General features: G+C 43.1%; 2 protein-coding genes across 2 annotated transcripts; both read left to right on the forward strand.

Moving 5' to 3' along the window:
* Positions 1 to 1,365: 1,365 nt before the first annotated feature.
* LOC127103970 (uncharacterized) lies at positions 1,366 to 2,793 on the forward strand. The gene is made up of 2 exons (XM_051041194.1): positions 1,366 to 1,773; positions 1,885 to 2,793. The coding sequence occupies exons 1-2, from the start codon at positions 1,366 to 1,368 to the stop codon at positions 2,791 to 2,793; spliced, it is 1,317 nt and encodes a 438-aa protein (XP_050897151.1).
* Positions 2,794 to 2,894: 101 nt separating this feature from the next.
* On the forward strand, positions 2,895 to 3,860 carry LOC127103971 (uncharacterized). Its single transcript, XM_051041195.1, has 2 exons — positions 2,895 to 3,278; positions 3,327 to 3,860. Exons 1-2 carry the CDS (start codon positions 2,895 to 2,897, stop codon positions 3,858 to 3,860), a joined length of 918 nt encoding a protein of 305 aa, XP_050897152.1.
* Positions 3,861 to 17,065: the final 13,205 nt, after the last annotated feature.

Below are 17,065 nucleotides of genomic sequence, written 5' to 3' on the forward strand. Positions count from 1 at the left end.
CCCGTGTCAGCAGGTCTGAAGGAAAATCAAAAAAATAAATAATTGAAGAGCCAACACGGCCGCCCGTGTTGCCTGGCACGGCCCGTGTTGGCAGGAGCGCTGAAGTTTCCGATTTCTTGTTTTCACTCATGTAAGTGATCCCGGAGGGCATTTTTGACTTTTTGGCCTGGCTGCAATGTGTACCACACTATTTAGACCTAATGGAAGGACAAACAAAGGGACGGGATAGAGAGAACGAGAGAATCAAGATTTTTGAAGAACGGAGATCATCAAGCGCGGAAGCAATTGAAGATCGAAGCTATCTAATCTCTTGTAATGTCTAATCTTATATTTGTACCTTCTTTGAATATTATCATGAGCTAACCCCCCCCCCCCCCCAATGCTAGGGGGGTGTCCCTGAATTGCTTTTGTAATGAACCTTTTTCCTACAATGTTATGAATGTCTATGTTTTTATGAAATCAATTTGTTATAACACGAGTGTAATGCTTGCCGTATTGGAAAATTAGGTATTGAATTGGAGGTAAAGGAGGTCTGACAAATCCCTTTATCACTATATGTATAACAACATCGCTAATTTCTCTTAGGAATGAGGATCTAATAGCGATGATGGAAAATTCTTGATATTCATACATGAGATTAATATTCTTTTGAATGGCTAAGGAATTGGGATTTAAAATAGAATGTTAATGGTTTCTGGCTAAGGAATTAGGGGAAACTTCTCTTGAGAACCTTATTGAATCATTCGAACATAGATATCATAAAATAAGGATTAAGTTTATTTCAGAGCAATTCATACACCCTTGATCTAGCATGTTTAACGTTTCTGCATTCAAAAATCTCTATTGTACCTTTATATTTTACAAAGCAAATTCACTCTTCACTTACCAACCTAAGGTTATTTTATTTAATTGAATCATTATCAACACTGATAGTTCCTACGCAGTCCTCGAGATCGATACTCAGGATAATTCCTTTTATTACTACATCGGTAAAATAGTACACTTGCTATTTTCCCGATCAAGTTTTTGGCGCCGTTGCCGGGGACTTCCAAACTATCTGTTAATAATTATTCAATTGGAATTTTGTTGCTCTACAACTAAAATTTTACTTTATTTTTATTTGTTTATTTCACTGTGTCTATCCTAACCACTGTCTAATATTTTATGCGAGGTAAGGCCTCAGCTGAATTTCTTTTTGACGCAGAACCAGAACGATCGTTGCGAGCACGAATAAGAAAAGCCCGACACGACAGACTGGAAGTGACAGAAGAACCGCTGATAGTTTCTGATTTTGAGAAAGAGGGAACCGTTTCAATTCATTCGGAACACTCTGATTCTGGAAATTCTGATACCGAACCTGAAACTATGGCAGCTGACCCACCTCCTGCAGAGAGATTATTAGGTGATTACGGGGTAGCTAATGCCCCGCCTGGAAGGATGACAATCGTGAATCAACCAGTCAATGTTGCCCACTTTCAACTTCATCCCTCAACGATACGGCAATTAGAAAGGAGACCTTTCTCAGGAAAAATTAACGAAGATGCCAACAAGCATTTGCAAAGGTTTCTGACTATGACTACGTCGTTAAAGATTGAGGGGCATTCTGAGGAAGCTAAGAAGCTGGTCATGTTTCCGTTTACATTGTCAGAAGATGCTGAAGAGTGGTTCTACTCTTTACCTGCTGGAAGCATCACAACTTGGCAACAGATGGAGACAACTTTTCTCAACGAGTACTTTCCGGCTTCTGTGTACATCCGAAAGAGGTACGACATAGTGAATTTTAAACAGAAGGAAGGAGAGTCACTTGGAGATGCGTATAAAAGGTTTAAACGATTGTTGGTTGCATGTCCTACACATAATATGGATGCAACGGAGCAAATGCAGAATTTTGTAAATGGTCTTCGGATGAAGACTAAGCAACTCATTGACACAGCAGCTGGTGGCTCAACCAACTTTACAACGGCCACTGGTATTAAAAAGATTATCGAAGCCATTGCAGCCAATGAGCACCTGGAGTTGTATGACCGCAGTGTGAGTCAACCCGAAGGGATAATTGACCTGAAATTGGCAAGTCAAGTGGTGAAGATGGAAGATCAAGTAGCAGCTGAAGTAGAAAGAAGACTGAAGAAGATGGCTATCGATACTCAAACTGTGGCACAAGTTCAACCGGTTCAACCAACGCAAGCTAGTAATTGTGAAATTTATGGAGGACCTCATCTTACTGCACATTGCGTTGCAACCGCACAACAAATTGAGGAGATTAAGTTCCTAAGGCAGAACAATCCTTATTCGAATACCTACAATCCGGGTTGGAAAAACCATCCAAATTTCTCATGGAAGGATCAACAAGGACATGTGCAGAACCAACCACAGCAACAACAGTTTCGACCTCAGCAACAACAACCATATCAACAACAGTTTCAGCAACAGGTACCAAGAAAAGCTGATTGGGAGCTTGCCATTGAAAAGATGGCCGCTCAAAGCTCGCAATTTCAAGAAGAGACTCGAAGTAATTTAAAAAACACAGGTGCTTCAATTAAGAATCTTGAAATACAGATGAGTCAGATAGCCCAACAACTAGCGGGTTCTCAACAACAAGGCGTGTTACCGAGTTCTACGATTACTAATCCAAGAGAAAATAATCATGTGAATGCGGTGACCACAAGGAAGGGTAAGTCGAAAGAAGTACCTGAAAAGAGTTCTGAAGAAGAAGACTTATTGCTTGAAGTTGATCTAGAGATAAAGAAAATGAGGTCGCGAACGAAGAGGTCACTAGTGATGAAAGAGTGGTAAAAGACAAAGTTATTGATCCAAAACCGGCTGTCAAACTACCATACCCAACAAGAAATAAGAAGAAAGGGCAGCATGAGAAAAACTTTGAGAAGTTCCTGGAGATGTTTAAAAAGCTTGAGCTAAACATCCCGTTCTTGGAGGCGCTTGAGCAAATGCCTACCTACGCTAAGTTCATGAAAGACATCATCTCGAAGAAGCGGACCATAGAGACTAACCCGATCATTCTAACGGAAACTTGTAGTGCCATTTTGCAGGGTATGAAGGTTCCGGTGAAGAAGAAGGATCGAGGTTCTGTAACTATTCCTTGTACCATTGGAGATAGATCCTTCAAGAAAGCTCTAATTGATTTGGGAGCGAGTGTAAGCCTTATGCCGCTGTCCATTTATAAGAGGTTGGGGATAGGAAAAATTCAAGATACAAGAATGACACTTCAGTTTGCTGACCACTCTGTGAAGAGACCTTATGGGATAGTAGAAGATGTGCTAGTAAAGATTGACAAGTTTGTGTTTCCGGTGGATTTTGTCATTTTGGAGATGCCGGAAGATGAAGAGATACCAATCATTTTGGGGAGACCATTTTTAGAGACCGGGAGATGTTTGATCGACATAGAAGAAGGCACGATGACTTTGAAAGTGTATGATGAAGAGTTAAAAATTGATGTGCGAAACACCATGAAGTACAAGGATGACGTTGCCACTAGTCAACATATTGAGATAATTGATCAAATATGTGAGAAGAAAAATTGCTTGACAACACAAAAATTACCTTTGGAAAGAGTGTTGAGTCTATCAATTTTTAACGAAGAGGAAATAGTTGACGAGAAAGATATGGAAGTAGTAGTCATGATGGAAGCATCACCACCTTTCAAAGGTTATCGGCACAACCGGTGGGAAGATTTACGGCAGCCCTTAGTGGAAGAAAAGAAAGATGAACAAAAGAAGGGGACCGAATTGAAACAACTCCCGGAAAACCTCAAATATGTATTCCTAGACACAGAGAGTAAGTGCCCGGCCATCATAAGTTCACATCTAGAAGTTCTTCAGGAAATAAGCTTGTCAAAGTTTTAAAAAAACATAAGAGTGCTATTGGCTGGTCTATTGAGGATTTGAAGGGAATAAACCCCACAATATGCATGCACAAAATTCTCATGGAAGATGATCACAAGCCGGTTGTCCAACCTCAACGACGACTTAACCCAGCAATGAAGGAAGTGGTCAGAAAAGAGGTGGTTAAACTGTTAGATGCAGGGATGATTTATCCCATATCTGATAGTTCGTGGGTAAGTCCGGTTCATGTGGTGCCAAAGAAAGGTGGAACTACAGTGATAAAAAATGAGAAGAACGAGTTGATACCAACAAGGACAGTCACGGGTTGGCGGGTATGCATCGACTATAGAAGACTGAATCTTGCCACCAGGAAGGACCATTTTCCCTTACCATTCATTGATCAGATGTTGGAAAGGTTAGCCGGTCATGACTATTATTGCTTCCTCGATGGCTACTCGGGATACAATCAGATAGCTGTTGCACCAGAGGATCAGGAGAAGACCGCATTTACATGCCCTTTTGGTATTTTTGCCTACAGAAGAATGCCATTCGGGTTATGTAATGCACCAGCAACGTTTCAGAGATGCATGCAATCAATCTTTGCAGATATGCTTGAGAAGCATATGGAAGTCTTCATGGACGATTTCTCAGTTTTTGGTAAGTCTTTCGATAATTGCTTGACTAACCTTGCTCTGGTGTTAGAAAGGTGCCAACAAATAAATCTTATCCTGAACTGGGAAAAGTGTCACTTCATGGTATGTGAAGGGATAGTCTTGGGTCACAAAATTTCCTACAAAGGAATAGAAGTGGACAAAGCAAAGACTGAAGTCATCTCAAAGCTTCCCCCACCGATGAATGAAAAAGGTATTAGAAGTTTCTTAGGGCATGCGGGTTTTTACCGTAGGTTCATAAGAGATTTCTCTAAAATAGCAAAACCCTTAACGACTCTTTTAGTTAAGGATAATACCTTTGTTTTTGATAAAGACTGTGTTGTGGCGTTTGAAACACTAAAGCAAAAATTAGTATCAGCACCTATTGTTGTAGCCCCGGACTGGTCTCTTCCTTTTGAGATAATGTGTGATGCAAGTGATATTGCAGTGGGGGCAGTTCTGGGGCAGCGTCGAGAAAAATTGTTACATGTCATTTACTATGCTAGTGATGTGTTGAACCCCGCACAGATGAATTATGCGACAACTGAAAAGGAGTTGTTAGCCGTAGTGTACGCCTTTGATAAATTCAGGCAATATCTGCTGGGTTCTAGAGTCATTGTGTATACTGACCATGCTGCTTTGAAGTATCTTTTTGCTAAACAGGACTCTAAGCCAAGACTTCTTAGGTGGATCTTACTCCTTCAAGAGTTTGATGTGGAGATTCGTGACAAGAAAGGATGTGAGAACACTGTTGCCGATCACCTCTCCCGTATATCACCTATCGAAGAGACAGAAGACAAGCGTCCAATAAAGGACGAGTTCGTCGATGAACAGATCCTCGCTTTCAACGGAGTGCCTTGGTTTGCCGATTATGCAAACTATCTGGTCGGTGGGATAATCCCCGATGATTTTGATGCTAACAAGAAGAAAAAGTTTGTGCATGATTGCAGGTTCTACTTGTGGGACGATCCTTTCTTGTATAAGAGAGGAGTGGATGGACTTATCAGGAGATGTGTTCCAGAGGAGGAACAAAGGGATGTGTTGAAAGCATGCCACGACTCCGACTATGGAGGACACTTTAGTGGTGACAGAACCGCCGCCAAGGTTCTCCAATCTGGGTTATACTGGCCAACTTTATTCAAAGATGCTCAACAAATAATTAAAGAGTGCGACAAATGCCAGAGAACGGGAAACATCTCAAAAAGAAATCAGATGCCCCAAAATGCCATGTTAGAAGTTGAACTCTTTGATGTGTGGGGTATCGATTTCATGGGTCCCTTCCCACCATCTTTTGGGAAGCAGTACATCTTAGTGGCGGTGGATTATGTCTCAAAGTGGGTGGAGGCCGTGGCCCTACCAACTAATGATGCTCGAGTGGTGATTAGGTTTCTAAAGGAGACTATCTTTGCGAGGTTCGGAGTACCAAGAGCTTTAATAAGTGATGAAGGAACACATTTTCTGAACCATCTTATGGAGAAGCTCCTCTTGAAGTATAATGTGAAGCATCGAATTGCGACTCCGTACCACCCTCAAACTAGTGGGCAGGTGGAAGTGTCAAACAGGCAACTCAAACAAATCCTTGAAAAGACCGTAAACTCATCCCGCAAGGATTGGGCAAGCAAGTTGGATGATGCACTTTGGGCTTACCGAACGGCTTTCAAAACACCAATTGGTATGTCACCATACCAGTTAGTTTACGGCAAGGCTTGCCATCTACCGCTTGAATTAGAACACAAGGCATTTTGGGCTTCAAATTTTTTGAATATGGATTTATCCAAGGCAGGAAGTTCTCGGATCCTTCAGCTCCATGAATTAGAAGAATTTCGGAATCGTGCTTATGAAAATGCTAAGGTCTATAAAGACCAAACAAAGAAATGGCATGATAAAAGGATAGTGAAAAAAGAGTTTTATGAAGGACAACTGGTCCTTTTGTATAATTCTCGATTGAAATTATTCCCTGGGAAGTTGAAATCCAAATGGTCAGGCCCGTTTGTTGTTCACAAAGTTTTCCCACATGGAGCGATTGAATTAAAGAATCAAGCAAATGGGGATACATTCAAAGTCAACGGTCAGAGGTTAAAGCCGTATTACCAAGGACAAGAAATTGGTCAAATACATGTTGCTCGTCTCACAGGATGAGAGGAACAACCGTCGAGCCATGCGACGTTAAACGAAGCGCTTCGTGGGAGGCAACCCACGGGTTTTCAATTTTTTTCTCTCTAATGAATTTGTTTGTGTTTCTATTTTTATTTTTTATTTGAGTTTGAATGTTTGTAGGTAATCACAGTGTGCTACTGGTGAAGGTGAAAAATTTGAATGGGGTAACAACTAAGGTGTTTGACTGGGGACGTATAAAGAGAAAAGTGCAAGACAGGGGTGCAACACGGTCGGCCGTGTTGTCTAGCACGGGCCGTGTTGCAGGCTTACCAATTTCCTCATACATTTTCCAGAGGAGCAACACGGGCAGCCGTGTGTGCCAGCACGGGCCGTGTTGCTCACATGGCCTTGTCCCCATACATTTTCCAGGGAGGCAACACGGCCGGCCGTGTGGTCCAGCACGGGCCGTGTTACAGTGCGAAACTCTGAAAATTTTTTAAATTTTAGAGACGTTGGAGTTGGGCCCACACGTCTTTAAATACCTTTTACCACTCCCCCACTCACTTTTCAGCCACTTCATCTCTTCCAACCCTATTTTTCTCTCAAATCTCTCAAACTCCATAACCTCCTTCACCTTAAACCTCATATTTCATCATCATCCAACCATTGTTTTTCAAAGTTCCTTCACAAAAGCTGGGTCGTTTCTCGCACTCTACACCGTGACGGTATTATTTTTCCCTATCTCCACTATTTTTTTCTGCTAACTTTTTCAGGTGACCATTATGCCCCCGAAAAGAGCCGACCGAGGAAAGGCCGTGGTAGAGACCTGAAGACCGAGACAAAGGTCCCGGCGGATGCCAAACGCACACGGAATCATTTTTGAGGATGATGATCATGTCGAAAGGTACAAGACCCACCTTAAAAGGAAGCTTGTACCTACAAGGTATGTTTGTGATGACACTATGAGTGCATTAGGAATTCTAGATGATGTATCCCAAATGTTCCACAATTTAGGTATTTTTGAATTTATGCATGTTGATATGCCTACCTATGAACGCATCACTCTAGAATTCCTAAGCACTGTTAAATTTAAACTGGAAAAAAATTGGACTGGTCATGTCTATGAATATTTTGGCACTATGAGTTTCCGACTTTATAACGAAGATTACTCGATGTCGGTTATTCAGCTTGGGCAATGCCTCCGGTTACCATTGGTAGGATCCGGGGCAGTGCCAAATGACTTTTCTGCAGGTTCCTTTTGGTCCTCTATTACAGGTTTACCACAGTACGAACCCCGGAGTGCAAAGGCGTCATGGATTCAAAACCCGTGCTTCCGATATGCTCAAAAAGGGTTAGCATTCACCTTGTTTGGACGAGGAGATAGTACAGGTGTAGCGGCAAAGCGGGAGTTATTTTTGATGCATGCCATGGTGAATGAGGAACCAGTGAATGTGGCGGCATTCGCCGCGGACCATTTAGGTACCATGGGGCGTGCCAGCTCAGGAGCCATTTCTGTGGGAGGTATGATAACACAAATTGCTGACTGGTGTGGTTGTAGGCCGGTGTTGGACGGAGAAACCCCGATGCAGGCGTTGGGTAAGCTTGACCTCAATGCCCTGTGTACGCAAGGCATGCTCGAACAAAGCCGTCATGGGTATGTGTTGGTAAGCCGAACACGCAGGCTGTTCCGCTTACCGAACACTGATAAAACTAACGTTGATAACAATGAGAATTGGTTGTATACCTCTGTTGACCCCGAAGAGGCGGGAGAAGATGAATTTTTTGCAGGTGATACGAGGGAGGAAGATGCACCGGCAAGGGAGAGGGCTGTTCCTCACCCTCACACCTCTCACCACAGAGGTATGGGAGCCTCCTCTGCTGGATGGACACCCATGGACATGGATCAGTTCCATGTCGAGCAGGCTCGCCAGGGAGCGGAGATTGATCGGATCGTGACAGAGCAGCTCCGTCAAGGGGTTGCCATTGATGATATTCAAAGGATGATGCAACATATGATGTTGCAATTTCCACAGCACCCTCCTCCGCAGTAGGCACTCTAAGTCCCTCTTGCATTTGGGTTCAAACATTGGGGTCAATGTTTAGTTCAAGTGTGGGGGGGTTCCTTTCATTGTTTTAATTTATTTTCCGTTTTGGTTTTTCAATTTTTAAGTTAATTTTCCTTTGATTTCTTTTATTTTCAACTGTTTGGATGTTGGGTTACAGATTGATGGATAAAAACCAGAGGCGTGATGGAAAGATGGTTAGTGGATGAAAGACACAACCCGAACTCACGCTCCCGAGTGTCGCAACCTGAAAAATACAGTGTGCGAAAAAAACAACCGGCGAAAGAGAATGACAGAAGAGTCGCCACCGTGCGTTATTCATCCCAAAGGAGGGAAAGGAAACGCTCGAAGTAAACCTGAAAAAGGAAAGGACAAGACGGGGTCTCGCAACCAAATCTTGGGTTCGGGAGTCGGTTATGCGGAGGGAAGGTATTAGCACCCCTACGCATCCATAGTACTCTACGGGATCCACTTTTGTAGTTTTTGTCTAAAGGGTGTGGGTTTACCTAACGTGTTTATTTACTAAAAAGGTTAAGAGAAATGACTCGCGCGGATGTCGCATCCACTGCATACGTATCTCATTTGAATATGAGAATCAGAGTCTTCGTAGCTCGGCTGACCTATGGGTTAAGGGGATGTGTGCTCGCTAAGACATCGCGTCTTATGCCTACGTATCTCATCTGGAATAAGAATCAGAGCAAGCCGTAGTTCGGCTAACTACGGGGTTATGGATTGGGTTTTGGGTGAACAACGTTACTACGCAATCTACCGGATGCTCGACCTTTGGAGACTTACTCGCCTGTAGTAGAAGGAGTAAACGTGTGTTATGGAGAAGAAAAATCAATAAAGGGTTAGGGTTTGGGATGCTCAAGGGCAAAAAGGCAGTCCTTGACGAAGGAACCGCGCTACCTGCAGGGATATGAATACAAAACACAAAACATGTATCTCAAAGTAAAATGCCACCAAGGGGCTCAAACATTGCCTCCTATCGAGGTCTTCCAGCTAAGAAAGCGATAAAGTATGAGAAAGGGAAAAATTACCACACGGATAAAGATCCGAAGTTACAGCAATTAAAGGAATGGGAAACCCAGGGATCCTTCCAAGCTAAACACCATCAAAGAAAGTGAGTCAGTACAGGTAATCGGAATGAAACCTCTAGGGGTATCCCACAAATAAAGTGGGAAACCACGCAAGTTATCCCTGCAAAAGTCATGTGCCTTCACAAAAACTCAACAAAAGGGTTAGTGAAACAAAATAGGGTAACCAAGAGTTGCCCTCAAATCAAAATGTAACCACATGAATCATGCCCTTTCAATTCACAAAAAGCAATAAAGGGTAGGAGGCCTAAACCTCTTGTCAAACACATGCATCAAAAGGGTATCAAATTCACCCATAATACCTCATATATTTAGAGCATTCAAATTAAAGGCATAAAGATGATGGATATAGGGCAAACCTGATTGGAGAGCTTGATTGAAATTGAGTTGCACCCGTCAGGTTTACAAGTTGATTTCCCTTCAGGGTTTGGAGGCTGCTCTGAACTCTGTTAGTTCTTCTCTCACTATCTTTTTCCTCGGGGTTTTGTTCCAAGGAAACCTCAGAGTATTTTGCTTCTCTCCCTTTTTCTCAAGTGAATCTCCCAGTGTAACTCCAAGTGTGTTTTCCTCTACTGAAACTTCAGTATTTATAGACTGATTTTCGTGAGTAATGGGCTCAAATGAGGGAGACCCAAGTCCAAAATAATTTGTTATATTTTATTTATTTTATTTATTTATTTATTTAATTAATTAATTAATTAAATATTTTTTTTTTCGTTTTCGTTTTTTTTTTTTTTTTTTTTTTTTTTTTTTTTTTTTTTAGGAAAAATGAAGGGTAAATTTTGGGGTATTACAGCTGCCCCTATTCAATCAACTGGAGATCCGGAAGGAAGATGACAGCTGCTTTCGTGCTCTCGAGGTATCAAGGGATTGAATACAATAAAAGCCCAAAAATTTGCACTGAAGTGAAGTGAAGTAACAATGTCTGTCAGAATCGGCAAAGAGGTGGTCTTGAAAGAAGAATCCGTCTGGTACGGTGAGAGTCAGTTTGAATATCGAAAAAGAATGTTAAACTGGATACCAAAATAAATGGTAACACATAAATAACCATGGCTTGAATGCCGCTCATCAGTCTGAATACTGGAAAGGATTTCGATCTGAACATCGGAAAATGGGCCTGAATGCCACAAGTCGCATCGACCTGAACGTCGGAACCTTCTTCGATCTGAACATCGGAAAATTGGCCTGAATGCCACTTCGATCTGAATATCGGAAAACTGGTCTGAATGCCACTTCGGTCTGGATACCGGGAAAACTGGCCTGAATGCCACAAGTTGCATCGACCTGAACGTCAGAAACTTCTTCGATCTGAACATCGGAACACTGGCCTGAATGCCACTTCGGTCTGGATACCAGAAAACTGGCCTGAATGCCACTTCGGTCTGGATACCGGGAAAACTGGCCTGAATGCCACAAGTTGCATCGACTTGAACGTCGGAAACTTCTTCGATCTGAACATCGGAACACTGGCCTGAATGCCACTTCGGTCTGGATACCGGAAAACTTCATGCCTGTCAGCATTGGCAGAAATAGGGAATGATAATAGAGGCGGCGCATGGGCCAATGACACTTGCTGGGGATAACAAAGGTAAGTCATGAACAATCTTCAGTCTGAGTACTGGAAACAACTTCTAGCTTATCACTTGGGATACCGAGAATGTTTTATGCTTACATGCGTATGTTTGAATTTTTCAATGGCGTAATGCTCCATGAAAATGGAAATGCTACGCGATTTGGAAGGATGCAATGCAATATGATTCTACATGCAGGGATGCGAAATGCTGGGTAGAATGCCAAGCCGAGGCAAGGGGATCTGCTGGGGAAATGATTACCATCCTCTGGGCTCTGGCCAGGCTGCTGGAGATACACACCACAATGAACTCTATGGGGAGATGACTAGCCATGCGGTGTTTTGGCCATACCGAGACTCTGATCGGGGAAAGAATGGCATTGGAAGCCTGCTGCTGAGGAGAGCTACACTGATTCTGGCAACCACAGTTTGCGAGAGATGACTCAGCAGGGGGAGCAAACACTGATACGGTACCGAGGTTCTGCTTCAAGAAAAGAAACCATGGATCTGGCATTGGGATTATCGATCTGGCATCGAACTCTAAGGAGCAGCCACTTCTGCTGGGAAGATACAGTCTGGCACTGTCAACTCCGCTGGGGATATATAGTCTGACACTGTCAACTCTACTGGGGAGTGTATGTCTTGAAACAACCGCTTGGGGAAGTACGGTGGTGAGAAACTGCTGGGGATTGAAGAATCCAACACTCTGATCAGCTCTGCAGGGTCAAGACACTGAATTCGTCTGTTGGCGACTTCACTGAGGAAGATATTCACGATCATCTGCAGGGAATTTTAAGGAAATGCCCCGAGGGTATCTGTTCTGAATAGACGATCCAAAGCACTTAAAATTTACAGCAATTTTAAATGTTTATTAAGCCTGTACCTGTAAAGCCCTTATGTGTCATGATGCAATGTTTATCAAAAATTCGAACGTCATTTTTGCAAACAAAACAGTAAAATGAAAATGAAAACAGAGATATACTGAATAACATGATTTTATTGATTGAATGGCCTCTGAATAGGCATTTACATTAAGAAGCAATCCCTGGAAAGAGGTAATCGCACAATAGATAAAAACAGAAATTAATCTAATGGCAATGTGAAATGGATTTCTATTGGGTTCCAATTCTGCTATGACTTGCTCGTCTTCAAGATCCTCCAGATAATCAGCCTTCTGAAAGAGTGATTGGACTGTTTCCTATCCTTCAAAAATTTCTAGTCATTGGCACGAGATGAGATTTAGAACTACTCAGAACACGGTCATTCGCTTAATCCCTAACTTTTGCCTGGATCGCCCTTTCCGAGTTTTCAATCCACCGGGATACCCATTTTTGCCTAAGTTGCCTTTTCAGGTTTTCAACTTACCGGGTGTACGATCTTTTCATTTTTAATCCCTAATTTTTGCCCGAACCTTTTCATTTTCTTGGTTCGTCGGGATGCCCATTTTTGCCTGGACTACTCTTTTTACTGTCCAGCGGGTTTATTTTATGCGAAGTATTTTTTAACTGCGTCTGAGTTCACAGGGGAAGTGAAGTTTTCACCATCCATAGTTGCAAGCATTAAAGCCCCACCATCAAAAACCTTGGTGACGATATACGGTCCATCATAGTTAGGAGTCCACTTGCCCCTGCGATCTGTCTAAGGAGGAAGGATCCTTTTCAAAACTAAATCTCCGACTTGGAAACAACGAGGACGCACTTTCTGATCAAAGGCTCTCTTCATCCGACTCTGATACAACTGCCCATGACAAATGGCTGTCATTCGCTTCTCTTCGATAAGACTCAACTCATTGAACCTTGTCCGAATCCATTTAGCTTCATCTAACTTGACATCCAACATGACTCTTAGAGAAGGAATCTCCACTTCAACAGGTAGGACTGCTTCCATACCATACACCAGGGAGTAAGGGGTTGCCCCAGTCGATGTACGTACTGAAGTGCGGTACCCATGCAAGGCAAAAGGTAGCATCTCATGCCAATCTCTGTACGTGACGACCATCTTCTGCACAATCTTCTTTATGTTCTTATTTGCCGCCTCAACAGCGCCGTTCATCTTAGGGCGGTAAGGGGAAGAATTGTGATGCTGAATGTTGAAGTTCTGACACAACTCCTTCATCATTTTGTTGTTGAGATTAGAACCATTATCAGTAATGATTCTTTCGGGAATCCCATAGCGACAAATGATTTCTTTCTTGATGAAACGGGCAACCACATGTCTGGTGACATTCGCGAACGACGCTGCCTCGACCCACTTGGTGAAATAGTCGATGGCAACAAGGATGAAGCGATGCCCATTGGAAGCAGTCGGCTCAATCTTTCCAATCATGTCAATGCCCCACATGGCAAACGGCCACGGCGAAGACATCACATTCAGAGGATTTGGCGGCACATGCACCTTATCAGCATAAATCTGGCATTTATGACACTTCCGAGCATACTTGAAACAATCTGATTCCATGGTCATCCAATAATAACCCGCTCTCAACAATTTCTTAGCCATTGCATGTCCGCCGGCATGAGTACCGAAGGAACCTTCATGAACTTCCTGCATTAACATGTCCGCCTCGTGTCTGTCCACGCATCTGAGCAAAACCATGTCGAAGTTCCTCTTATACAGCACATCGTCTTTGTTCAAGAAGAAACTGCCTGCCAATCTTCTCAAAGTCTTTCTGTCATTGTTGGATGCCCCTGCAGGGTACTCTTGATTCTTCAGAAAGCACTTGATATCGTGATACCAGGGATTGTCATCGACTACCAGTTCAGCAGCAAACACATACGCGGCCCTGTCAAGGCGCATCACATCGATCTTGGGAGCATGGTTCCAACGAATTACCTTGATCATGGAGGATAGAGTAGCAAGTGCGTCTGCCATCTGGTTCTCATCACGAGGTATATGATACAATTTTACCGTTGTGAAGAAAGTCAAAAGTCTTCTCGTGTAATCTCTGTAGGGGACCAGAGTGGGCTGGAGAGTATTCCAATCACCATTCACTTGATTGATCACCAGAGCTGAATCTCCGAAGATGTCCAGAGTCTTGATTCTCAGATCAATGGCTTGCTTAATACCCAAGATACATGCCTCGTACTCAGCTTCATTATTTGTGCACTCAAAAGTCAAACGAGCGGTGAAAGGCATGTGGGCAACCTTCGGAGTAGTAATGACAGCGCCAATTCCACTACCTCTAACATTGACAGCCCCATCAAACAACAAAGTCCACTTTTTGTTTGGATCAGGTCCCTCCTCAACAACTGGCTCTTCACAGTCTTTCATCTTGAGGAACATGATGTCTTCATCAGGGAATTCAAACTTCATTGGCTCATAATCATCAATCGGTTGCTCGGCAAGGTAGTCTGACAGAATACTCCCTTTGATGGCCTTCTGTGACGTGTACTGAATATCATACTCTATTAAAATCATTTGCCAACGAGTGACCCTTCCGGTGAGAGCTGGCTTCTCGAATATGTATTTCACTGGATCCATCTTAGAAATCAACAAGGTAGTATGGTTCAACATATACTGTCTCAGTCGGCGAGCAGCCCAGGCCAAAGCACAACAAGTTTTCTCAGGCTGCGAATATTTGATTTCACAGTCGGTAAACTTTTTGCTAAGGTAGTATATGGCATGCTCTTTTCGACCAGACTCGTCATGCTGTCCCAATACACACCCCATCGAGTTCTCGGTCACTGATAGGTACATTATCAGAGGTCTCCCAGGAACTGGAGGTATAAGGATCGGAGGTTTCTGTAGATACTCTTTTATCTTCTCGAAAGCCCTTTGACAATCTTCATTCCACCTGATAGCCTGATCCTTCCTCAGCAATTTGAAAATTGGCTCACACGTGGTTGTTAGGTGAGAGATGAACCTTGCAATGTAGTTCAACCTCCCTAAGAAACTACGGACTTGCTTCTCTGTTCTTGGCTCAGACATTTCCTGTATTGCTTTTACTTTGTCAGGATCCACCTCAATCCCTTTTCCGCTAACAATAAAACCCAGCAATTTTCCCGATCTCACCCCGAAAGTGCACTTATTCGGATTAAGTCTCAGTTTGAATTTCCTCAAACGCTCAAACAATTTCTGCAAATTCAACAAATGTTCTTCTTCTGTCTGAGATTTGGCAATCATATCGTCCACATAAACCTCGATTTCATGATGAATCATATCATGGAACAGAGTCACCATTGCTCGCTGATATGTTGCTCCGGCATTTTTCAGACCAAACGGCATCACCTTGTAGCAGAAGGTGCCCCATGGGGTTATGAAAGTTGACTTTTCCATGTCTTCTGGTGCCATCTTGATTTGGTTATAGCCAGAAAAGCCATCCATGAAGGAGAATACCGAGAACTGAGCTGTATTATCCACCAAAACGTCGATGTGAGGTAATGGGAAATCATCTTTAGGGCTAGCTCTGTTCAGATCCCGGTAGTCGACACACATCCGTACCTTTCCATCCTTCTTAGGTACTAGGACGATGTTTGCAACCCATGGCGGATAATTGGTGACTGCTAGAAACCCTGCATCCAACTGCTTTTGCACTTCTTCCTTTATCTTGACAGCCATCTCTGGTCTTGTTCTTCTGAGCTTCTGCTTGACCGGAGGACAACCTTCTTTGAGAGGCAAGCGGTGTACCACGATGTCTGTGTCCAGCCCAGGCATGTCTTGATAAGACCAGGCGAAGATGTCAACGTATTCTTGCAGCAATTCAATCAGCCCTTTCTTCACATTATCTTCCAAAGCAACCCCTATTTTGATTTCTCTCTTGGCGTCTTCGGTGCCGAGATTAATCACTTCAACAGACTCTTGATGCGGTTGAATAACCCTTTCCTCTTGTTTCAATGACCTGGTAAGTTCTTTAGGGAGTTCACAGTCTTCATCACCCTCTTCTTCAGCTTGAAAGATTGGATTTTCAAAGTCGAAACGAGTCATAGCAGAACCGTTATCAATAGGATCCGGTGTTGTGCATCTGCATGAGTGATGGTATGTGCTTATGAGTGTGAACAAGAAGTGAAAACTAAACAAAACATTGCCATTTTTTTTTATTTTGAAAAACTGCAAAAATAGAAAGACAGGGAACGAAATATTTGAATGCAAAAAGACGTCCTTTATTTATGATAAAAATGCAATTGTCACATAGATGGGCCCTACAATGAGTCATTACGCCCTGGGCGGAACGTAAGACTTGGATATGCATGAATAAACAAAGAAAATTACTCTTCAAGAAAAGTGACTTGGATAATCTCTTCAGAAGACCAATTGTTGATGACTTCACCCGGGATCTTCGGACGCACCCAATTGTCAATGTCACAATCACTATCCCCCTCTTCTTCGTTGACTGCAGAGACTTGACCATACTGAATGATGCCAGCACTGGAGAAAGTGATCGGCCCCTGATGAGTCTGAAGTGTTGAAGTTGTAGAAGTTAGAGCTGGCTGATATCCAATCCCGAACTTATCTTCTTTCACTGGTAATTCCAACAGACGCCCCCAACCGGGAGCAACACCTGAATCCACCACGGCCCGTGCCTGCTTAAAGGATGAGATAGAGGCACCCGCTTTAACCTCTTCCACCGACTCTTGGACAGACAAATCTTCAACCTGGAGGATACCTTTGTCGAGCAAGGCCTGGATACCCTGATGTAGCTTCAAACAACCTCCACTCTGAGTAGCACAATCCAAACAACCCTTCCCACAACCGGGGAAAACATCGGCCTTCAGCAAGCATCCTTTGATATCCAACAATGGAGTCTTCAACT

This window comes from Lathyrus oleraceus, chromosome 7 (assembly GCF_024323335.1).
Source record: "Lathyrus oleraceus cultivar Zhongwan6 chromosome 7, CAAS_Psat_ZW6_1.0, whole genome shotgun sequence".
Classification (NCBI taxonomy): Eukaryota; Viridiplantae; Streptophyta; class Magnoliopsida; order Fabales; family Fabaceae; genus Lathyrus; species Lathyrus oleraceus.

Coding starts and splice junctions, on each gene's coding strand:
- LOC127103970 (XM_051041194.1), top strand. CDS start 1,366: ATGGCAGCTGACCCACCTCCTGCAGAGAGATTATTAGGTGATTACGGG. Junction 1,774..1,884: donor TCCGAAAGAGGTACGACATA/GTGAATTTTAAA, acceptor GAGCAAATGCAG/AATTTTGTAAATGGTCTTCG.
- LOC127103971 (XM_051041195.1), top strand. CDS start 2,895: ATGTTTAAAAAGCTTGAGCTAAACATCCCGTTCTTGGAGGCGCTTGAG. Junction 3,279..3,326: donor GGATAGTAGAAGATGTGCTA/GTAAAGATTGAC, acceptor GTCATTTTGGAG/ATGCCGGAAGATGAAGAGAT.